The sequence below is a fragment of the Neopsephotus bourkii genome, unplaced genomic scaffold (genome assembly GCF_033783945.1).
Source record: "Neopsephotus bourkii isolate Nb327-2 ecotype Australia unplaced genomic scaffold, CSIRO-AGI_Nbou_v1 NB_1394, whole genome shotgun sequence".
Classification (NCBI taxonomy): domain Eukaryota; kingdom Metazoa; phylum Chordata; class Aves; order Psittaciformes; family Psittacidae; genus Neopsephotus; species Neopsephotus bourkii.
Genome location: NW_026901872.1, coordinates 2,803,530 through 2,827,548, shown reverse-complemented (window position 1 = coordinate 2,827,548; position 24,019 = coordinate 2,803,530). Strand labels below are relative to the sequence as shown.

Below are 24,019 nucleotides of genomic sequence, written 5' to 3'. Positions count from 1 at the left end.
TTAAGATTAGGTTTTATTTTTTTAATTACAATTTTTGATTCTTGGTATGTTCAATGATCAGAGGCTTTCAGAGTATTTGCAGATAATAAAAGTGATTGCTAAGCTACTTAACTGCACCCTGCAGAAGTGTTTTCTTAAAGGAAATACAACAGCAGAAATGAGTGAAAGTGAGAAGTAATTAAGGATCCCCCCAAATAAGTTGCCTGTATTTTCTGTCCTGTTTTTTAATCTTCAATTGGATGAGAATTATTTATTTTATGAAAGTGTGCATGTGTTTTCATGATGTTAGTGTAACTGCTTTGTATAAGAAACCTGCTGTGCAAATTACCACGGAAATCAGTTGACCATTCTGTTTCTCTGGTTGTGCTTCACGTTGGCTGGCACATGTTGCACAAAACGGTCATTGTTTACATTAAATTAATTACAGTAGTTTTAAGGAGAGTCCTTTAACATAAATGTATTAACTATACATTGAATAGTGAAACAGAATAAAGACATCTCTTTCACACCTAGCTGGTATTTATTTCTTTGCTACAGTTTGCAGCATCTTTGCTTTAATGCTGCCAGTAACACCCATGTGTGTGCACTGTTTGGGTGGGGGGTGTTGGGGAGCAGAGGTAGTAGGTCAGGGAAGGAGCTCGGTGAACTTCTGCTCTCATACACACAGGTAAAAACTGATTTCAGTTATTGTAGCACGTGGTATCAGAGAGCCTGTGCTCTGCACATCTGTCCTGAAACTGAGTTTTGTTTTTCAAGTGTCTGAAGCTTTTTAAGAGTAGTGCTGAGAGGAGCGTACAGTTAGAGTAGATACTGGGAAGCAGCGCTTTAGTTCTGGGGGGGGCGAGACAGTGGAAGAGAGTTGTGAATGTGCCCCTGGCAGTATTCAAGGCCAGGTTGGACGGGGCTTTGAGCAACCTGGTCCAGTAGAAGGTGTCCCTGCCCATGACAGGGGTTTGGAACTGGATTAGGATTCAAACAGCTCACTGGGGGGACAGTGGTGTGGTTTCTGTTTGAGTCAGCTGTCTCCTTTTGGTGCCTTCTGTGAATACGTACTTTATAAACCTGATTCAGCCCTTTACAATGACAGCACTCGGGAAGCTGAGTAACTATGGCCAGGTAGGTGACAAACACATATTGATCAACTGTGACCTGATCCTTACCAAGGAAAGTACCAAGTGACTAGTATAGAAGTTTGTGAGCTATAACTCTCTGAAGATGGCTGAGGTACACCTGTAGTATGTGGGACTGCAGTCTCTTGGCTTTGAGAGCTTGGAGCTGGCAGCAGCAGAACCAGTCAATGAAAACTACTGTTGTGCCAGGTGCTTTGGAGGAGAGTTTCATTGAAACAAACATGCAGAACTCAGTAACAACTAGGTTGGGGTCCCTGTGGTGGGAGTTCAACACTGAGCTCAGGAGCACACACACTCAACCTACATCAGTCCCCACAGCACGTAAAACGTGCTTTATGACTACATAGTCAGGAGATGTGGCTTGCCTGTAACCATGCGGTTCAAGGCACAAAATTAGAATTCTAATAATTGTAACTTGCCAGTACGGGGCTGTGTATGGCCTTTATCATTCAAGAGTAAGTTCTGTTAGCAGACTGAAAAAAACCTGACTTTTGTCAGGCTCTTGCATGGCCTTAAGGCTGTTATAAAATACAACTATTCCTTCACTTCGCAGAAGCATTTATTTTCACCCACAAGATAAAGCTACAGACATACATTAAAACATAGATGATTTTAAAACTACTGTTCTGCTACATACATATGTATTCATTACAAAGTTATTTTTTTAAAAAGCCAGTTTTACAAATTATTAAAATGTGTATTTAAAAGTAAACAGAATTTGTTTCTAGCATTTTGTCCATGGGGAAAAAAAACTTAAATACAAAGAATTCATATGTGACTTCCTATTAACTTTAGTATCGAGCTATTTTTGTAGCTTCCTTTTCTTCTTCTCTGGTTCATTGTTGCTGGTTGTCTCTGTAGATAGATTTGCAGGCACATCATTTCCTTGTATCTACAGTAAGAACAGCACTGGAAGTCAGAACACTTTTAACTCAATTTTAACTCGTAAATTCATGATGAAACTCGAGTTCACTTATACAGACTTTTACAAACACTGCATCAACATCAGAAAACTCTGTTGTTAGTCCCGTAAAGGAGGTTGTACCATCATACAACACTCGCTGCAGGAAAAGCTGGGAAGAGCTCAGGGAAAGGGCAGCAGCACCAACTCTGCTGCCCAAAGTGGCAGGGGGATGAGTGAGAGGTGAGAAGAGACCTTAACCTCACAATTTCCGTTTTGCTTTTAAAGTCATGACAGCAGTGTTTCCTGCAGTGCTGTTCCTGTCAGGCCCAGGACACTGCACTGCAAGAAGGCATTTAGCTTTACCAGAAATGGTAAAAACTTTGGAAATAAATAGAAACCAGTTCTAAAGCAAGGAACAACAGGAACAGAGAAAAGTCTGTATGCTGATAGAGAATTACTTGTATTTGAAGAGGTCACCAGGAAGCACACTATGGTTTCTTTGAGAGTACGGACACGTGTGGTATTGCTGTGGTTTAAGCCCAGCCAGTAACCCAGAACCATGCAGCTGCTTGCTCACTCCCCACCTTCCTCCCGCTGCTCCTGGAGGGATGGGAAGGAGAATCCAAAGAATGTAACTCCCGCGAGCTGAGATAAGAACAGCCCAGTAACTAACTTATAACACAAACCACAGCTGCTGCCACCGATAGTAATAATGATACGGGAAATAACAAGGGAAGAGAATATAACTGCTCACCACCTGCTGAGTGATACCCAGCCCGACTGAGCAGAGATCTAGTCCTTCTGGATTACTCCCCCCAGTTTATATACTGGGCATGATGTGCTGTGGTATGGAATACCTCTTTGGTCAGTTTGGGTCAAGTGTCCTGTCTGCTTCTTCCTGGCTTCCCCTCCTCCCTGTCACAGCATGAGACTGAAAAAGCCTTCAGTCTGTAAACATTACTGAGCACCAACTAAAACCATCGGTGTTATCAGCGCTGTTCCGAGGCTGAAAGTCAAATCCACAGCACTGCACCAGCTACTAAGAAGGAGAAAAATGACTGCTACTGCTGAAACCAGGACAAGTATTTAAAGAGAGGAAAGCAAAGCAAGCTGTGATGGAGTTCATTTAAGTAGCGTCCGTAAGACAGCTGCACCAAGACTACACACAGGTATTCTCCTCTACACTTAGGTCTCTGGGCAAACTGATGTCCGATGAGAGAAGGTAACAGGTATTTCAGAAGCTTGATGCAAGGAAGCCAATCACTAGGACTTCAATGACAGGTTATAAATCATGTGGAAGTGTCGACAGCATATACCAATAGGAGGAATAGTAATTTAATTGTATGAGCATGTCACAGACACCTATGCATTAAACCCACCACCATGAGCCAAAGGTTATGGTTTTGGTCCGCTAGTTAGGATGGCAACTATTATGACATGCTAAAGAGTATTGGAGAGGCTGTGAGAACAGGTATTTACGATCAGTTACCTTCAATGAGTGACTGTCACAAGAAGGCTCTAGACAGAGTCTATGTTTCTAGGTGTAAAGGCCTGTTTGGTGGGGCAACTGGTCAGAGAACCCATGAACACGGAGAAACAACTCTGTGCCTGAGGACCTGCTTAAGAGGTTGCCCACAGAACCATCCCTGTAATACAGATAAAAATCCCAAACCTTAAAATGCATTACATGAGCAACAATAAGGAATTTAATGAAGATTTTATTAAAGGGGGTTGCAAAAAGGCAAAATGCTTTTGGGGGTGAGATGGAATTTAAGAAAGGCTTTGAGGAAGAATATGCCATTTATCAATAAAATTTCAAGAGAACCGTTCAAGAAGTGAAAATCTTGTCCAAATGAAGAATAAATGCAAAATAAACAGGTAAGCAAAAAAGACTGAGAACGGTAATAAAAGAATCTTAAGTGAGAGGCAGGAAATTCCTCCTTGCATCTCCATCAGTAGCTAGCTGGATGATAACAGAAGCCTAAAGCAGGTAATAAAAGTGTATTTGAAGCACTCGAGAAAATTAAGACCAATAGCAAGAAAACTGTGACAAGTAAAAAAAAATAATAATAAAAAAATGAAGGTTTAGAACAAAGTGGGTACGAGGAAAGTGTTCCTTTAATGCCAGGGCTAGATACAGTCTATCTAAGAGTTCTAAAAGCAAGTGTAAAACTGTCAGCTGGCAACTGGTGGTGTGTGTAAACTCACTGCTTTAAAACTGGTCTTGGTACTAGGACTGAAAGATGAAAAGTGTTCCCACATAACACCATACGACACTGTACCTAATCTCTGTACGTATGTGATCCTGTATGGATCTGTAGTGTGCTTGCAAGCGTCATGTTCGTGCTGCTGCTCCCAGCTCAAAAAAATTATGTAAGAGAACTATAAAAACATAAAAGCAATGAGGAACATCAAAGATGCAAAGGTTTCCAGTAAAGGAGGAGCTAAAAGAAGTATATAGAATTGGGTCACATGGGAACAGTAAATGGGAAACACAGTATGTCATCAAGTAATAGTATTAGGTTTTAAACAGATGAAAGGTCAAGCACTTTTTCATACAAGGTGAGCTGTGTATTTAAGTTGCAAATTGCTGGAAGCTTGGAATGGACACAAAGGGAATGATCACTGTATATGCACTTGACTCCTGTATTCACTCCTTACAAAGAAGGGGGACTAGTAACTGATAGTAAGGATGACAAAGTATTTTGGCTTAACTAGCATGGCCATTCCTGTATCAAGGGAAAAGCTAAAATTATAGTATTTGGTTTGTTGTAGAAAAAGGGACCTTCACAGAAATTAGTACAAGTAGAAGGGAAGCCAGCTTTCATCAGCCCTAATACATGTCCATTTTCAATGAACAGTGTGTCCCTCAGCAGCAGCTTGGACAAACCCTCACTGGTGAGCACAAGCAGCAGGTAACTCAGCATGAGAATGCGCAGCAGTATGCAAGGTTTCTTTCTACTACAGAATTATCTACTCCCCCACTTTTTGAGATCGTGAGGACTGCCTTCAACTCAAGCCTATATGACAGCTCACAGATAAGTACATTTAGATGCGTTTGAAAACAGGTAATTTCTCAGCAAAAACAGAGAAATAATGTTTGACTGCAAAAACAAGGACCTCTTGCTTATTTTGGATTTTCTTTTTCCTACATGATTATAGATACTCAATTATTGCACCATCTGTTTACCAAATCAGATGTAACTTAATTAAAGTATTCAATGGCATGCAAAATACTCAGCAGACCTGAGGTGTGAGACAAGGTGAAAACCTATGTCCCAGATGTACTAAGAAGCTAGAATCGGAAAGTCTGAAGACCAGAGACACAGTTATTAGGACACTACAGTTCCTACCACATTATCAAGGGGGAATTTTTATATTGTGGCAGTTTTAAGAAAGGACTGCCATTTACAGCCAGCAATTACATAGTTTCCTTCTGAGCCACCCATTGCAGTTACAGCGTAATTTACTGGAGCAAAGATGATCTGAGTTTTGGAAGGTTTTCAAAAGGGAGATTTGATTACAGAACCATGAAATTCAAAAGATACTACTTCAGCAAATCATCATCTTTCCTATCAGTGGAAATAACCCTGATGGGCCCAGAAGGGAAATTTAATTTAGAGCCCGTTATTCTTTTCAGCAGCCAGCGAAAACAGACCTGTGTCTTCTCAAGAGTGGATGCAAAGCAATCACAACAATCTGCTGCTAAGTGTCTTTTTTTTCCTCCTGGTTTAAACTTCAATTTTACCATACAGTAATATGATTTCTGTGAATCACAAATATTGTGCCTTACCTTTGGTTCTACCAACACCATCTGAATTTTCTGATGCTGGATGTTGGAAGCATCTAACATAATGTTCACCTTAACTTTATCAAATACACATAATGTTGTGTCTTCCACAGTCAGTGATGGTACCTGAAAGTTCAAATTTTGTATAAATACTCACTGTTTAAAATGGCTTATGTTTTTTTACAGATATTTTTGTAGCAGATCATTGTGAATATAAATTAACATAAATGACTCCTGAATGTTCAGAGGTTTAGAAAACCCTCTCTTACCCCTCTAAAACCTACTAGACTTTAGTCATTCTGCTCACTTACCAAATAAAAAAATAAAAGCATTTAACATACCTCATTGTTGTACTCCAGTCTGGGTGTTGGTTTACCTTTTTCTTCGAAGAAGACTGTTCCTTCTAGCCCATACTTGGGAATCAGAACCACAATTGCATTTTTTCTTACAAATAATATATATGCATCTTCATTCACTACTCCTTTGCTTTTGAAGAACAACTGTAACAGAAGTAAAATACACGAATAAGACTAAAAGCTAGAACATTCTCTTCTGTACTATATATACTGGCTTAAAAAAATGAAAACATTCAAATACAAGTCTATACTTAGTGATTATTATGCACCACATATTGAAAGCAGAATAAAGAAATCCCATGAACTGTTCATAAAAATTACTGTAGTATTAAGCATCCATCATATTGATATAAAACACAATGTAAAAAGAATCCGCAAGATGCCATTACTCGTTCAGAGCCAGCAACACAATGTTGAAGCTTTTCCTCAAAGAAGCAGCTCTTGCTTTTACTCCTTTAGTTTTGCTTTACAAAGCGCAACTCAGTGTTCCCTCTCTGCCTTTAAAATCAACATAAATAGTCCACCACAGTTAATCATCACATACCAAAACTCCTTACCTGTGTATGGAATGCAACAGATGCTCTTTGTGCGTATTGAGCCATTTTATGTCGGTAATTGAGATTTTTACACATGTCTGCTATTTTATGTTTATCTCTAAGTTCAGGATAAGTATCATCTGCTCCTATTGCCACTGCCAAAAGTCGATGTACTATAATGTCAGCATACCTGCATAGATGGAATTAAATGATCAAAACATACTTAAAAAAATCTGAATATAATTTTGGGTTTGTGGCTCTTCTAGAGCAAAACATTTTTGCAATAATGATGGTGTCCCTGTATTAATGCAAGATCACTCTTTTCATTGACCAAAGATATACTCTGCAAAGCCAGCAGGAACTGTACTGTTCTCCAACAAAAGCTCTACTATATTCTACCAGTAGAGCCTGTACTTTGCTGCTTCTCTGTACCAATAGCCTGTACTCAACAGTACATGACTTAACCAAATTTAATATAAAATGGTATTTCAATACCATTGATCTGCAAAGCATAATCACACTTTAACATCTTTGTACATAACTTCTAATAAACCTTCAACAAGGAACTTTCTAACGCATCTGTAAGCAACTAAAATTTAAGATTTGTAGAAGCTCCATAAATTATCCACACAAATGCACAGGAATTTTAATCCTCCTGTAAGAGAGATTTCACTTGAAATGTTCCTGAGGAGAAAAAAATATGACAATTATTTTCCTTGAATACTTCTTGGTAAAGAAAAAAACTCCGATTTTCCAGGGTGTACTATTTCACTACAATGCATGCTTCAAATCAGCAATGCTTTTATATGTAAAATACAGTCCCAAAATTTAAACACAGCTGAAAAATGACAGACCAAACTCTGCCTCAGTCTCTGCTGACTTACATAGTGCTAACTGATCCTGAAGTGTGTTTTTATGCCAGATATGCATTAGGGATGTATTTCTATTATGAGTTCTTTTAAAGATTTTATTTGATCTTAGAAGTCACAGGCAGTGAACCTGGGAGCATGTATGAAGACTGATCACCATCTAAAGCCATGGCTGTTTTAACTGAGATTTAAAGCTGAACAGAAACTGTATCTTTAAATGCACAACACCACAATTTAAAAAAGAATTTATTCACAAATAAATCACTTGTTTTTGTTCTCTGAAAGGTTCCCAAATTAAAATACCTTCTAATAGGTGAGGTGAAGTGGGTATAAATAGGTGAGGCTAAACCGTAGTGATGAAAATCATTATCCATTCCAGAGCAGAAATAAACAGCTTGCATCATGCAGCGAGTGGTCAAAATTCGCAGCAGTGTATTTAGATACGGGAATGTAGGAGATTCAGCTTTGTCCAATGATTCAGCTAAAGCCTTTGCTGAATCTGTCTTAATTTCTAAGTTCTGGAAGGAGGGAATCAAAAAATAAAAAAGGTCAGGTATTATCAACAAATATTAGCAGAGTGTAAGCAGAAACGTACAGCCACATCCATGCTAATCGTAGCAGCTGGCACAGTTATAATGCCAAATAACACCACTGAATGCCACTATTACCAATAAATGAATATAGATAGATAAATCCACACATGCACAGGTCCCTCCCTCATTATTACAAGTACTCTATGCAAAACATGAAAAGTCAGTAGCCTATCAATTCAGAGAATAAATCCATCCAGAACTAAGAAATACTTTGTTAATATTAACAAGTTATTTATTTCCTTTGATTTTTCCATCCCTATACTGACTAAGATTAAGCAGTAATCAACCTTGTTGTACTTATTCCACAGTTATTAAAATTTATACTTGAGAAAGTAATTTGTAAAACCAACTATATGACATTTTGTTCCTTGTTTCCCAGTGTTCACTGATAAAAATTCAAGTAGGTAGAAGAAAACAGAGAATGCGTTTTATTTCCCATCACACATCGTAAGATCAGTTGAATGTTCTTTCCTTTATGAAAACCACTGAACACAAAGCGTGATCTAGAGACCAAATTATGGTAAAATAATGACATACTTATTTTTAAAGGCATGACAAAATTATAGCATATTAATATCTAATCATGATGGTTGTGTCATAGTGAAAAGCCACTTTGGTTTACTAAAAGAACGTTTGTTTATGCACAGGAATTTAGCTTTCCAAATAAAACAGTAGTTTAATAATAAGTTTCAGAGTACAAATGAAATTATTATGACTATTCCAGTTTTACAGCAGTGGAAAATGAAATGGGCTGGGTTTTGGCTCATCTATTATCTTGCACTGATAGAATACGGGAGTTTCTCTCTAGCCTCTAAAAAAACCACAGGGGTGTGCACGCGTGTGAATAGTTGAGGGGAAAGAAAATATGACTGCACATCACAATGTCTAGAAAGTTAGAACAATTAGCTCAAATAAAAGACCCCTGAAACTGGAGAAGTAATTTTTCAGTTCAGACTTATTAAATCAAACTTGTTTCAGGCTAAATTAACCTCTAGCTGATCTACGGAGAGGATGGAAACTATAAACACGTATGGACACATTTTCTTATTTCCTGACTCTTTAAGAGAGGTATGTTATTTGATATGATTGACCAATTTGTAAGTACATCAATAATTTATGTGATCCGAAGCCAAAACCTGGTTCAAAAATCGCATGTGGCTTGGAGAAGAGAAATACTCACAACTCACAAGAGTTACAATAGGAAAGCCTTTCAGAGTGATTTGCTTTCTTTACTGAAGGAAAGGTTTTAAAAGCACAAAATACTTCCTTTCATCTAGAAGTACACTTAATCTTGTTACAAGTGCCAGCAATTTCAAAGTGCAGCTGATACACTTTCAAAACACCATTTTTGAACCCTTACGCTTGGGTAAGTGGCCCATCAGAATAAAAACCCACAGCTTCTTTTAATTAAATCACTTAATAATTAGCATGGTATGTATAAACTTGCCTTGGACTTTGCAGCCTTCACAAGGATGTCATAATTTGATGGGGGAGGAGCGGGATGTTTCCGGAGCAAGGCAAACTCTGGGAACTCACTGTGAATTTTTTGTGCCACAGAAATATTGGCAAGCAACATGAACTCTTCAACCATGGAATTTGTTTCTCTATCAACATGAAATATTTTATATTGTTAGAAAAGTATTAAACTATGTATTTACTTGAGTGCCTAATTAAGGGACATTCCACCATCCTGAACAGTATTATACAATACTCACCAGTGGTTTTAAACATTTATACAATTAGGCAAACATTTTTAAGACTAAAAACATTAACATTTATTAAGTTCAGATACTGAGTCAGAAGAAAAACACACATTCTAAAATTACAAATTATATTCAAGAAAGACTCTCTTTAAAATTGTCTCAAAATGTCAACAGATAAGTTTCTGATTTCTTCCTAAGAGTACTGTTCTAATATTGTACATTTAAGTTTAAAAACACCATGTTGCACACCACAGGCGTGACGGTTTACATAACTAAGTGTAGATTTTAGCACAGACACTAAGCAGTAGTATGAGATAAAGTAAGTAACAATCTGCAGAAATTGAATTAGTAGCTCCATTTCTACAACTCCTCAGTAAGATTGTATCACTCTGCAATAATGCACAATAACTGCTCTGTTTTTAAGATTTCAGTAATCCGTAACTCCAAGTTCTACTTTCCTTTGTTAATACGAGTAGAAGAGCATCACAGAGAAGCCAGTGTGGTGTAGAAATTCTGGACCTTAGTGCTCCATTAAATCAGTAGTAAAGACTTAGGTTCGTATGTGAAGCATACAGCTCAAAACTTGCTTCATAAATAGCACAGTAAAATACAGGGGAATTCTTGAATTCCCCAAGAAGCTGCCCCATCCCAGGCAGTGTTCAAGGCCAGGCTGGATGAGGCTTTGAGCAACCTGATCTAGTGAAATGTGTCCCTGCCCATGGCAGGAGGCTTTGTACTAAATGGTTTTTAAAGGTCCCTTCCAAACCAAGTAATTTTATAATTCTATGAGTATTATGAACAATTATATGAACTCTGTACACTATTAATGTTACTACTTAAACATGTCTTTAATTCCATCCCTGCCCTGAACTAACTAACTGAGGAAAATAAAAGCCATACTTTAGCTCCTTAGTCTGCAGATCAATAGGATCATGAGTTTCACTGTCCATGTGGAAACGAACTTCTGGTGAGGAAAGTGTCAAGGCTCTGGAAGACAGGAAGAGCTATTAGCAAATTGCAGTAATGCAGACAACAGCTCAGTTGCAAGGCTGTACACAATATCTGGGTTTATCATGAAAATGTAATTTAAAAATCAGCAGAAATAAAAATGAAGAAAAACCTCAAAAAACAAAATACAGCAGGAATTAAAAATAAAATTGGGAAATTAATGTTCAAATTAGCCAAAATTACAATGCTGACTCACATCAGCAGCAGCTCCTAAAATTTCAAATGCTGCTCCCCAGGTTGTCTTTCTATAATGATTGTAAGAGATCCAGACTGACTGATTTTGTCAGCACCCCAAGTTAATTATTTTTCAGGAAATGAAGACAGGCAATTTTATGCAAACTGAAATGGCAAAGTACTGCTCTTTTAAAAGACATTCATTGAAGAAATGGACACACAGGACCATTATACAGTTTGACAGCAAAAAACAGCCAGGAAAAACAGAAAACAAAACCAAACAAAGAAACCAGGGGAAATAGGAACAGCAACACTGCATGGTTTACCCATTATCAATTCTTCTCTTCTTCATAATTTTTGCTAATTTGTTTAGTTTACGTAGGCTGGTAGTAATATCATCGTTCATAGTTGCTGAATCAATTCTCATCTGTGCTTCGGCATATGTAAGAGAAGCCTTGAAGAGGTTAAAAAAAGAGAGACATGGTACATAATAGAATAATGAAAAGAAAAATCACAGTTGTCTGGCAGAAACTGCAGTCTGCTGTCAAAGGTGGTTCACACAAATACAAAGCTTGCCATTCATTTAGGTGCTGAATTACAGTTCTCAAATAATGTAAAAACAGGGCAGATCTATGCAAGACATCCAGAAATATAAGGCATTGAAGTGGGTTTTTTACGCTGATCACAGATGTATATGGATATATTTTACACAGATGTATTTTATACATCTGTGGTCTAATTTTCAGAAATGTATTTAAGACCTACAAAATCCACTGAATTTAACGGAAAATTATTAGTAACTAGTATATACCAACCATGTCATATACACCTCTGTATCTCTATAGATCTCTCAATACATTTATATTTTTTAAATGAAATACCGTAATAAAGTAACTGCACAAAAAACACTGTAGCAACAGAAGTTTAAAAGAAGGGGTAGGAATCAAACACTTTGTCTGTCTAAGGTTTAAGTATCATTTCCTAATTCTAAGAAAATCATAGATTACCAGGTTGGAAGGGACCTCAAGGGTCATCAGAAAAATATACAAAAAAATCAATAAACAGCAAGAAGAAAACTTTAGTCTGTTGATCATAGTTTTGTAAAAAGGCCTCAAGTTTTTTTTTTTTGGAATATAATAATACTTGTGACTAACCTTGGATCTGATAACACTTTTTGTAAATCTGGTTTTTAGAATTTCAGCCTTATGGTTCATCTCCCATATACATGAAAATGCAAGCCTATGAGAGGGAAAAGGGACAAAAATCTGTTAAAATCCACATATAAATATCTAGAGTTTCTCATCAAGATCAAAGTATACACACATACCTGTCCACATCAGATCTCAGGGAGCATAAATTGGAACTAAGTAACTCTGGAACCATATCAATCCTCTGCAAAATAAAGAATAAAAATCACGACTCAGTACAAATATATATTTTAATTTCCAACTTTTTACTGTACTAAATGCTTGGAAATAATAACTTTCTTTTTTCTTTTTTTTTTTTTTCCTAATAAAGCTCAGATTTCCAAGATAAAAGTGAGCTACTTAGTGGAAATTCATTCCAGGATCCATTTTTATTATCAGCTTTTTAGTAACAGTTACTTCTGAAAAAAAACTGCACCTTCATTATGACAGTCTTAGGCAAATTAAATGCAGCCCAAAGGAGCCTACCTCTTTTTTATTTTTTACTTAGTTTAGAGAATATTCCCAAGAGTTACAGGAGGAAGGCAATGAAAACCTAACTGGCTTAGTTGAACAAAAAGCTACAGAAAACAATTACTTTTTCACACAGATACACTGTTGTTCCTCTTTTTACTGATTCCTCATCCAAAGCATTTCCTGGACGAATGAAATGGCTGACATCTGCAATATGTACACCAACCTAAAAAACAGCATCATAGAAAATATAGTTCTTATCATGAAAGGCACCCTCAAGTTTTTATTTACAACCCAATTTACCCACTGCCAGTTCCCTTCAGCAGCCCCTATATCCAGTAACAGGAATAGTTAAAATCTATCATGTTGATATTAAAAAAATAAATAGTTGCAGCAATTACACAAAATAAGAGTGTCCATACATTCAGTGGAAAGTTATATTCATTTCCAGTGCAACCCTTCCTGCATGGGGGCTCAGATAACCTCTGTCATTTTCTCAAAGGCTCACTGAAAAAGTGTTTTTGGTTTTCTGTTTGAAAGACCTTCCATTTTTGCACACCCAGCGAGTACAGCTACAGATGAATTTATAAGGAAGAAAACCTGACTAAATCAGATATAAGGGGGTAGAGTGCTGGTGTTAAGGTTAAGGTTGAGTGCTGTAGGGTTTTAATGCCCCCTTTTTTTTTTTTAATAAAATAGCAATTCCTTAGGCATCACAACAGTAGCTTCACTTTTTCCACTGATAGTTATTCTAGCTGTAGATATCCGTGTTTATACTTAGCTAAAGCAGCCATTAAGTCTTATGTTCATTTCCCATGCCAAATGAGCAGAAAGCAGGGTGAATTTAGAAAAATCCCACTTCTGACACTGATGTAATGCAACTCAGTTCCCTTTCTTTATTGCAGTTGTGTGAACACTATTCATTTCTTTTACAACAGATCTGGAGCTCTGCTCATGTCATTTACTATTATCACTACTGCACTGTTTGTGAAATAAAGGAAAATGTAAATAGATGACCAGATAATAATAGAGTGAGAGAAAGACAATACCTCTATATTTCCATTTTCTATTTCTCTACAATGTAATGCATCATCAATATCTGTACAGCCAGGAGGATCAACGCTACAAATACACAGATGCCTTAAGTCCTCCCTGTGTAGCATATCCTGAAATTGAAGAAAAAAACAAACAAAAAAAAATCCAAAAAAACTTAAAATTGTTTTCAAGAACATTTTCTGTATCAAAGTAAAAATGATCCCTTGGGAAAAGCAGTTCACATAAGATTTTCCGAACCAACCAAGTATTTTCAGAGTGCTTTTTTTGTTTGTTTTTTTTTTTTGTTTTAGGACAAGATTTGCAATAGTATTTATTTATAAGATCAAAACAGATGTGCAGGAACTACAGTGACAAAAACTAAGTCAAAAGATGATCAAATACTTGTATTTGTTCTTTTTACAGCAAACAGGAAGACAAACAGAACACAACTTCAATCTTCTCATGATCGCGACCAGGAAACCAGATTTAAGTGACATTTTGGCTGATGTCCAGCTGGACTATTTGTTTAGAACGTGACTGCTCTCAATTCTAGCTTTTAAAGGCTTAGCTTTCTCAACAGTTAAAAGGAATTGCACACTGGAAATATTTACCTTTGTAAAATGGCTACCGAAAGATCTCAGGTATCTTAGAGTAGACAGACGACGTTTAGAGAGCTAATTTACAAACATGCCTCTTTCACCCCCCAAAAAGTAGATAATAAATTATAATAAAAGCAGTCCACCCCAGCAAAATTAAAATATACAAAATGCACAAACAAAACCAAAACCACCCAAAACTCAAACAGTAGCCCAGCCCAATCCAAAACCGTATCATGCTCAAATTGTTCCCTGATGACATTTTTTTTTATACATTCTAAAGTAACTGTTTTCCATATTTAAGCTACTGGGCAGAACCTGAAATTCACTAATTACATTTAAAATATGCAATTCTGCAAACATTAATCTCTCCAATTACTTTACTGGATTATAGCAGGAATATATTGAAGTCTCCTCAGATTATTTTACTGATGACACAGGCTGCCACATTCGGTTACAAAGCTATTGGGCAAAATGGAAAACTCTTAGTGATGACCTTACAATTATCTGAATTGTAGTCTCCTTTGAAAAAAAATAAATCTACATTTTTATTTTTAATGACACCTATAATGTGCTTTTTATCTTAAAATGTCTGTCCCTAACAAATAATTTTAGCCACACCCTCAAAATTTGCAGAGCCTTTGTCTCCATAAGAAATCCAACTGAAAATTTACGCTGAGATAAAATTGTTCTGGACATTTCTCCTCTATTTCTGATGCACTAGGTTATCCAAGAGCATCACAACTCAATCTGAAGTAGATTGTATTATTGCAATAATTGAAGTTGTATTGTATTATTACAATGATTTAAAAATTATTACCTGTTCTGTAATGCTCCATGGCATTTTTGGTAGGCAACTAAGGACAACCTGGGAAAAAGGCTGATGAGGGACATCATGTTCAAGCAGAAGAACTTCTGTCTCGGTTTCTTTATCTCCAGCACTTCCCAAGTTCTTTACAAAATGACCCTGAGAAACAATATGCACACATACAAATATGCACACATGCGCACATGCACATCAAGCAACACTGTTAGCTCAGAAGCATTTCGAGACCATTATTTCATAGGTTATTAGTATATTAAGCTAACAGTATGAATAATATTTCTTCAGCTAGCTGTCTCAGCTTTAACAGAGAAATTTAATTTCAAACATTTAATTGATTCAGTAAGTCTGAAATGTGTACATCCCCCTCTTTTCCCTGAATGGCAATAAAATTCTCCAGAGTTAAAACTGCAAAATTGTAAACACGGCAATTAAGTTTTGCAGTTAAGAATAAAGATTGCTGCATAAGCAGCAAAACTAGTGAAGGTCTAAATTCTCTACAGGTTTGTGTTGTGTCCACTCCCTAATAACATATCAGCATTGTTTCATTCCTCTCATCTCTCACATCTCATCCTCTGCCATAATGCTGTCTTCCCCTTAGCAGTCATTCTATATATTCCAAGTTTCCTTCATTTCTCTAAACTTGTGACACCTGTACTCTCATTCATTACAAGCTATGCATTCCCATGCAAGCCAACGGAAGCCTCTTTAAAACCTACTTTGTTTTCAATGCAAATTAAAGCTAGTCCTCATTTTCCCTTACAGCCTCCTATTTATTTCCAAAGATCTTTCAAGAACTTCATTACCTGTAACTCAGCCCCACTGTCAACTTGACTGAATTTGGCCAAGCTGTTTAAAACTACTCGCCAAGACAGTGATCAGTCTGTGAATGAGCAAAGTCACAGCAAAAGATTCGCATTTCTAGGAACCCAGACTAAAACAAAGTGGTCCCTGGTTAGTCTAAATAAAGCACCTCAGTTAGCACATGTAAGTTCACTGAAGAACTGGCGGAGTGACCTGTTACAGTATGATAAACCTGTATCTTTTTGGGGGGGTAAGAATGAGCTAAATAATTTAGGGACTTCCTTAATTGGCACCATCAAATGGCACTCAAAATTCACATCAGCACTTTTTGAAGTTACTCAGCATTGCAGATAATAAACACCTTACCTAATAACACATAAAAATCAGATAGAAAAAAGTTCATAAGAAAAAGCTTAAACTTACATTAGGATACCTGGAATTCCTGGGCCAGCCGTCAATAGCAACAATTATTCTTTGTCCTTCCAATTTATCTGCTTGTCTTGTTTCTATTCGAATGCGAGGAATTCTGCGATCAGCTGGTGTGAACAAATGGCGCCTTGCCTATTAACAGCCAGAAAAGGGAACAATTAATTTTCAATTAGAGAGAAAAATAACAAAACCCCGAACATCTGCGCTTACAGTAACTGCATTGTTTCCTTACCTCTTTGATCTCTGACTTGGAAAGCATGCCACAAAGTGGTCGCCAGTTTCGTTTTATAATGCCCACTACCTTTCCTGTAGGTCTCAGCATGTCCTTGCTAACAGAAGTCTTCAGCTGGTAGAACATACAAGGGTTAATTAAAACCACAAAAAATCTTTGAACCCATGTTAACATGCTTGACTACAGCATGTATCTCAAACCTTGGTAGTAACATCTTCGGTTCACTATAACATTGTAAATTCTATTATGACTTCATAAGCAGAAATACGCCTCCCTGTGCTTTGCATGTCTTTTAGTATTTTTAGTATGTGACCTGACTACTCTGTTGTAGTTGTGGGGTTTTTTTTTTAATGGACATTATTGCAGAAAATCAAGGAACAGCAGAAAAAAGGTAAAGAAATGCTACCTTGTCCCACTGTCTCTGCTTACTCCACAACTATATCAATATTCTTAAATAAAAAATAAAAAATTAATTTTCAGGAACCCTCTTATATTGCTTGAAAATTCTCCAGTAAATCTAAATCAAATAATTAAAAAACATTACCTGTGGGAAGATCACGTTTTTAAAGACATATAAGTATTTGTTGGACAGGGTATACATGTGTATGCACTGCATGAACATTGAGAAGGATTACTGCAAGAAGCTAAAGATTTCTCAGCTGGTTCCAAATGTATGCACTGCCTGTAAAAGCTGACCATCACCCTGACACAACACCTCCTCCTATCCTAGCAAATCCTAATGTGCACATCAGTACATAGCTTTATATTACCTGACCACCACCCAGGAACTTTTGGAGTTATTAAAGCTTAACAAAGAAACATGGCAATTTATGATTGGGATTAATTAGAAAGTATCAATTTTAGACATAATCATATAATTAATGCAACTGTACGACTACAATTAAGTTTCATAGTTTATGTATTCACAATAGTATAAAAAGGATGTATAAATCTAAAACCTAGCACTGTCAGGGTAATGCAGATTTAATCTCTCTTAACATAAGAGTAAAGTGAAAAGTTATTATTGCATACAATGTTTTCTTTCTCCTCCTCTATTTCAACGTCATCTTCATCTTGGCCATCATCTTGCAAGACCACTGAGGACAGTGCCACCCATTCATTTTTTGGCAACAGCTCCACAGCTACAATATCTTCATGAACTGCTCGATTTAAATGTTTCAATCCTTGTATAATTATCTGGATTTTTTTTTTTTAGAAAAAAAAAAAAAGTAAATATTCACAATGACAGCAACAGAAGACCCATATCAAAACAGTGTATCAGAAGAGTATACATGTGTAACAGACTCTGCACTCTAAAGAACATTTTAAGGTATGTTTGTGATGCATTTTTTTCCTCTGCCTTGGTTTCTTTCAGTATTTATATTATTTCAGGATTCCAACTGCCTCCACAAAAATAATGTGCTTTCCACAGATGTTTTGTTTATAATCATACAATCCTTCTACCTTTGCAGGCTACGGAACTCCATATACTACTGGAAAACAGGAATAAAAGAAATGGAGAGCCAGGGAAGCATCTCCAGCTGCCACCACAAACAGGAAGAGAGGAGGTAAGCACTGCTGCTTGAAACAGGACAGCTGTACCAACAGGTAGACAGGTGGGATAACTGCCTGGAGGGAAAGAATCCATCTGCTCATCATCAGGTGTGAAAATATTAGGGGAAATAAAGCAGGAGAGCCTCACAAGGGTTCATCACAGTTTCTCTGAAAATCCTCTTACAAACTTATGTGTGTATTTTATCATGTATTTCAAACTAATAAAAAAAGAAATCATTAGTCAACTAAAAAAGTATTAACAGCACAGTCAGCATTTCAGTAACCTATATCCATACAAAGTAAAACATCAGAAAAAAATCAGAAAAGGAAAAATTACTATAATGCTCATTTTAATACGTCACTATGAAAGAACTGCATTTTAAGTCATTACTGAGGCAAACTAAAAGTTCACAGCATGAAGGTAAAATAAAAAACTTACCTCTTTTTCTTCAGCATCTCCATGAACCCAAACAGTAGCTTCAAGATAATTATCTCTGCTTGCCCTGTAAGTTCCTTGGAGGTAATTACCAGATTTTATCCCTTGCTGCAATTTGCTAAGAGGAATATGTTCTGGGAAAATTATTTTTCCATTTTCTATTTCTTTCTTAAAAAAAGCCAAATAAAAAAAACCAAAATGAAACAGAACAAAAATAGCAGCAACAAAAAACAAGAAATTTTCAGTCTTTTATTCATGATTATTCCTAAACCAACTCAAGAACGTGACACTCAAGCTAACAAACTCTAAAATAATTACTGTGTTAGATATGAATATACACAGTAATAAAAAACAACTATTAAGCAGTATTTTTTTAGTTAAGTATAAAAAGCATAAAGAACACAGAAACATGGCAATTACAGGAATGCCTTCTTTTCTTCTCCTGTTTGCCTGCAGTTACTAAAAAAGATACTGCCCAAGTGACACACACTTTCATGCTGACTTGCGTATGCTAGCATTACATGGTAAAGAGCATGGCACACAGTACAAGCTTATAATATAAACTATATAAAATATTATGAAAATATATTACCATGACTAAAACTTTGGAGATGTCAGACAATGAACTGCTGAGCAGATCAACTGAGCCCTCCACTTTCTTCCTATTCTTGCCTGTCCCACCCTATTCTGACAGGACTACCTCTAATAAAATTAACCTTCCCATTTTTTGGTGTTAGTTTTTATTTATATCAGTCTTGATTGTGATAAACACAAAGCACAAGGAAATAAAAGAGGATGTAGCTCATGTCTGAGCTGCAGCCTACACTTAGGGTAACTTATATGACCACAGAAATTTATCAGGAAGTTAACATAAACTTTCAAATAACAGATACAAAGCAGAGGTTGAAATGGTTTGCAATACCCACTTTTCATTTTGTTTCCGTTTTTTAAAATATTTATATACTTTCTTTAACCGTTACTACTCTCATCTTTATATCAGTTACCTAAAGCAAGTAGCCTTTTACGAATAACAAGACAATTACTAATAGACACATAAGCAGCAGTAAAAACTGCTACAGTGTATCTCCCTTTCTTTTCAGTTGTCAAAAGTTTGTATTGGCAAATTGGTACTACACCCAGAGTCCTCATATTCTAAACTGATGCTAGTAGCCTGACAGAGTGTCCAATAACATACTGCAAACCATTTGTGATTAATTTATTTTATAAAAAGAAAATAAAAACATACCCCTTCATCAGATACACAAGCAAGACGATCTACAAGCTCAGGATTAGCTACCAAGCTTTTTATATATTCCTCACCTACAAAAGCACACACATAAAATTTATGCAAGAGATGCACCAGATTTAGGTATGAAGAGACTGCTGAGATTGTTTATCTGAGGAATAAATTAAACATGCATATCACTTTACTTACATGTATAAGCAGTTATCCCTTCCTCTAGAGCTTTCTCCTTATTAATTCTGTCATTTGTTAAAAAGATAACTTGAGTCTTCTCCTCGTCCTCTATTTTCTTCAAGTGCTCACCATACCATTTTACTGCTACCCGAATGGCTCTGTCATTGCGGTCATTAGAAGTTTCTCCTTTCTTCTGCTCTATGTATGTTTCTCTAAATACATGAAAACATACACATAAATAAATACATAAATGAAACAAAATAAATCTTAACATCTATCCATACTTACAAAAATTTTTCAGACAAGCAAGACTGAGGCCAAAAGAATCACTGCTATACCAGTTTTTGTATGTGTAATACTCTACAGGCCACTGAAGGTCAGGAGACACAAAGGTAAAGAAAAATAGGAAGGAAGAGCTAGTTTCTAACATAACCTTTGCAACTGACTGTTGAAGAGAATTGCATTCAAGATGCTGTAACTATGGATTCAAGATTCCAAAACTACAATACTGCGTATTGGAAACTGCTTGTGAGGGTAAAAAAGGGCAAATTAATTGCATGTTTATTTCTTAAGAGCTTTCTGTCACTAACTCACCAACCTTTTTTTTTTTTTGTTTTTTATTCTGCTACAGACTGAGCTGGCAGTATTAACAAAAAATTGGAATATGTTTAAAAAGGACACTAAAATGGAAAATCAGTATTCTGTATCTCAGGGCAAGTTTTGTTTGTAAATCTCACTCATTATTCTAAACACCTTTTCATAATATATATAAGCTTATATTAATTACAGACCACATAACTATTTCCCAAGAGGATTCCTTACAAGTATACAGTTCTATGCACCCCAGCCTAATTTTTTTACCTAGTTCAAATGCTGCAGTTCTGTTTCCCAGTTTCTTTCACTGGCTAGCAGCGCAATTGTTACATCCTGTTCCATACCTTACCTATGATGTTCATTGGTGAAAGAATAGAAATGTTTTTCAGGGGTTTGAATCACGTCCCTAATTCGCTTGTATACCGGTATACTCCGATTCCTGACTTCTTGTAAGACTGTCTGTAGCACAATGACATTCTTAATAACAGGATCTTCAAGTATATCAATCTGAAGAACAAAACGGAAAGGAATAAAAACTGTTGTTTAATTCTATCCAATAACAGGACTTAAACAGTTCAAATAGGATTTTCCAGCCTCTTTGTACCTGAATTTTGCTGGAATGAAGAGGATGACTTATCCTGATTTTCACCAAATTCAGCCTCAACATGTGCAGTACTCCAATCAAACCTAAGGCCGCATGTACACTAGAAATCTGGTTTACATAGGACAGGTTCTTGTAATTATTACCTTTGTAAACCGAATCTATATGCAATTTGATGGTAATCCAACATAGTTTAAAAGGCTTTCTGGCATATGTCTTTGTGAACAATGCAAACCATAAAATAGTATCTAATCACTGTTACACAGCTAACACAGATATGCCTGTGGCATGTGTAGGCTTAAGTTCTCCAAAACCAATCCCACTGTTACCCTCCAGTTTTCATTTCTGCAGATTCAACTCACCAGCAATTCTGTTAGCTGCTCTTCACCTTTTCAAAGACCTATTTTTTTTGAGGAAATGTGTTTAAGATTTTTCAGCACTTTTCTCTGCCAACTCCTGACAGCCATGACACGCAACAGAGAGAATTCTACACCTAACATCCTTGCAGCCCATCAGGAGAAAAAGATGTGAGCTTCATTTCCTAAGCTTTTGGCAAGGAACTGTACAAACCCATCTCCAAAATAAGACAGAATCACAGAATCATAGAACCATCAGGGTTGGAAGGGACCTCTGGAGATCACCTATCCTAAACCCCCTGCCAAGGCACAAGACAGCAGTAAGGCTCTAGAGGGCATGGCTAAAAGAACTGCAATCCAAGCTCCTCTTCATCTGATGTTTAAATGACCATACAGAGCAAGAGCCATGTTCCTAGGGCAAGTAATCAAGTATTATTCTATGCACAAGATGAATTACCAGGCCAAGTCTTACTGTTGCAATCATACTCCAGTTGCTGGGTAAAACCTTTTCCTGCTGTTACCAAGGCTTTCTAATCCTGCTGCTCCAGTTCATGGCAGCATACCCTGGCACATTCTTAAGAGTGTTCTACGCTACGTATATACAAACTTTGCCAACAGACACCAAGAAGTCTGTGGGCAACAGGCTGAAAGCATCCCTCGGTTTGCTGTTTTGGGAAAAAAATTCTTACAACTTTCAGGATGAGCAACAGTTGAAGCATGTGAGTGAGTGTTGTGCTCCTCTCCAGAGTAATCTACGTTAGGATTCATGAATTATTTCCAGTCTCCAATGTTGGCACAGGGCTATTCTATTTTCCAAGCATTCCAAAGCAATCAAAAAAAAACCCACCAAAAAAACACCAAACAATGAAAATAATCAAGATCAGGAATTCTCCCAGCCTGAAATTTTACTGTCTGCACTGCCCAGGCTCAAGCCTTTGCACAGCTAGGAATGGGCTGCAGAATAAAGTTCATCCCATGCTTCCAGGGTTGCACATGGGATGATTTGGCAGCCTCTATTCATTACCTGAAATCAGCATCACAGTATGAAGAACCAAAGCCTACAACAGGTCTGAAAAATGGAATAGGTATTCAGGAAAATGCAGTAACCACCTGAAGATCCTGATGCTGCTTCAGTCTATACACCATTCTAGCTTAACTTTCCATACCTGTATCAGAGTACAAACAGCGAATAAATAAATACTGTTCAGTATTTAAAGGGTGGCTACAAAGAAGATGGAGACTGCCTTTTTACCACGAGTAAAATGGAAAAGGGTAATGGGTCTAAGTTACTTCTGACAAGACTCTGGTGGGACACATCAGAAAATTTTTCACGATGAGAACAATCAGCCACTGGAATAATCTCCCCAGGAAAGTGGTGGATTCCTCATGGTTGGAAACTTTTAAGATTTGGCTGGACAGAGTGCTGTGACATGCCATCTAGCTCATGCATTGCGAAGAGAGGTTGGACCAGACAATCACTGAGGTTACTCCCAACCAGAATTCTATGATCCTATGGAACAAGTTCTCTATTCCCACTATTGAGGCAGCAAAATACAAAACCGGAATACAGTCTAAGATCAGACCTGATCCGGCGATGATGAAAGCTTCCTCAGTATCATGCAGGCACAGAGAAACCAACCTGTCCCGGACACCACTAACAGCAGGAAGGCCCGAGCCCGCCGGCGTACTCACTGCTGACGTTATCCACGCCTCTCCAGGAACGATGCCCGGACCCAACACCTGAGGGGCCCCCTTCCACCCAGACGATTTAACGGAGGCTGAAGCAGAGAGGCGCATGACCAGGCTCAGAGCGGTGCCGGGGCCCGGGCCCGAGACGACACCCGCGGCTTACCTGGTGAAGCAGGACGTTGGTGTCGGGCAGGAGGTAGTGCGGACCGGGGCAGAGGCTGCTGGCGGCACCGCCGGGCCGCGCCTCAAGGCTGGGCGCGGGCGCGGTCGCGGTCGCGTCGGGCCGCGGCGGGCAGAGGCGGCAGGCGGCGGCGCCGCACGGGATGTCGTCACGCAAGTAGTGCTCGCGCACCACCTTCACGACGGCGCCCGCCCGCGTGCGCTTCACGAACGTCCGCGAGGTCTGCATGGCGCGCGCCGCGGGCAGGAACACCACCCGCCCCCACCGCCGCTTCCTCCCGGCACACACCGCGGCAGAGAGCGCGGGAAGCGGCGCGCGCCGGCGGCCCGGTCGCTGTGGTGATGGCGTCGCGCAGCCCCGCCTCGACCGCCCAGAGGGAAGGCGGAAGAGAGCGTCGCCGCCGTCTGAGGTGAGTGAGCGCTCGGCCCGGCGTTGGAGCTGTGGCTGCCGAGCAGAACCCTCCTCGCCCGGTGGGTCAGCTTCTCCTCGCTCTTATACACCCTGCTAGCCGTTGCCTTCCGCTGACTTGGGCATCCGGCGTATCCTCCATT

At 38.0% G+C, this 24,019-nt stretch overlaps 1 protein-coding gene and 1 long non-coding RNA gene across 2 annotated transcripts; one reads left to right on the top strand and one right to left on the bottom strand.

The window, feature by feature from the left end:
- Positions 1–1,671: 1,671 nt before the first annotated feature.
- DIS3 (DIS3 homolog, exosome endoribonuclease and 3'-5' exoribonuclease) lies at positions 1,672–23,767 on the bottom strand. Its single transcript, XM_061367767.1, has 21 exons — positions 23,451–23,767; positions 20,991–21,148; positions 20,066–20,259; positions 19,877–19,950; positions 18,634–18,798; positions 17,673–17,837; positions 16,641–16,754; positions 16,403–16,540; positions 15,173–15,319; positions 13,771–13,887; positions 12,846–12,947; positions 12,391–12,455; positions 12,218–12,302; positions 11,390–11,517; positions 10,782–10,868; positions 9,626–9,782; positions 7,889–8,103; positions 6,738–6,906; positions 6,166–6,324; positions 5,828–5,950; positions 1,672–2,022 (listed from the first exon to the last, which is right to left on the bottom strand). Exons 1-21 carry the CDS (start codon positions 23,694–23,696, stop codon positions 1,933–1,935), a joined length of 2,898 nt encoding a protein of 965 aa, XP_061223751.1. The 5' UTR covers positions 23,697–23,767; the 3' UTR covers positions 1,672–1,932.
- LOC133220020 (uncharacterized) lies at positions 17,859–18,398 on the top strand. Its single transcript, XR_009727623.1, has 2 exons — positions 17,859–17,970; positions 18,113–18,398. It is a non-coding gene; the product is annotated as an uncharacterized LOC133220020 (long non-coding RNA).
- Positions 23,768–24,019: the final 252 nt, after the last annotated feature.

Excerpts from the sequence above, each read along its gene's own strand:
- DIS3 (XM_061367767.1), bottom strand. The coding sequence starts at position 23,696 with ATGCAGACCTCGCGGACGTTCGTGAAGCGCACGCGGGCGGGCGCCGTC. Across the intron at positions 21,149-23,450 it reads CCAACGTCCTGCTTCACCAG|ATTGATATACTTGAAGATCC; the intron begins GTAAGCCGCGGG and ends TTTGTTCTTCAG. Across the intron at positions 6,325-6,737 it reads CTGTTGCATTCCATACACAG|TTGTTCTTCAAAAGCAAAGG; the intron begins GTAAGGAGTTTT and ends CTTCTGTTACAG.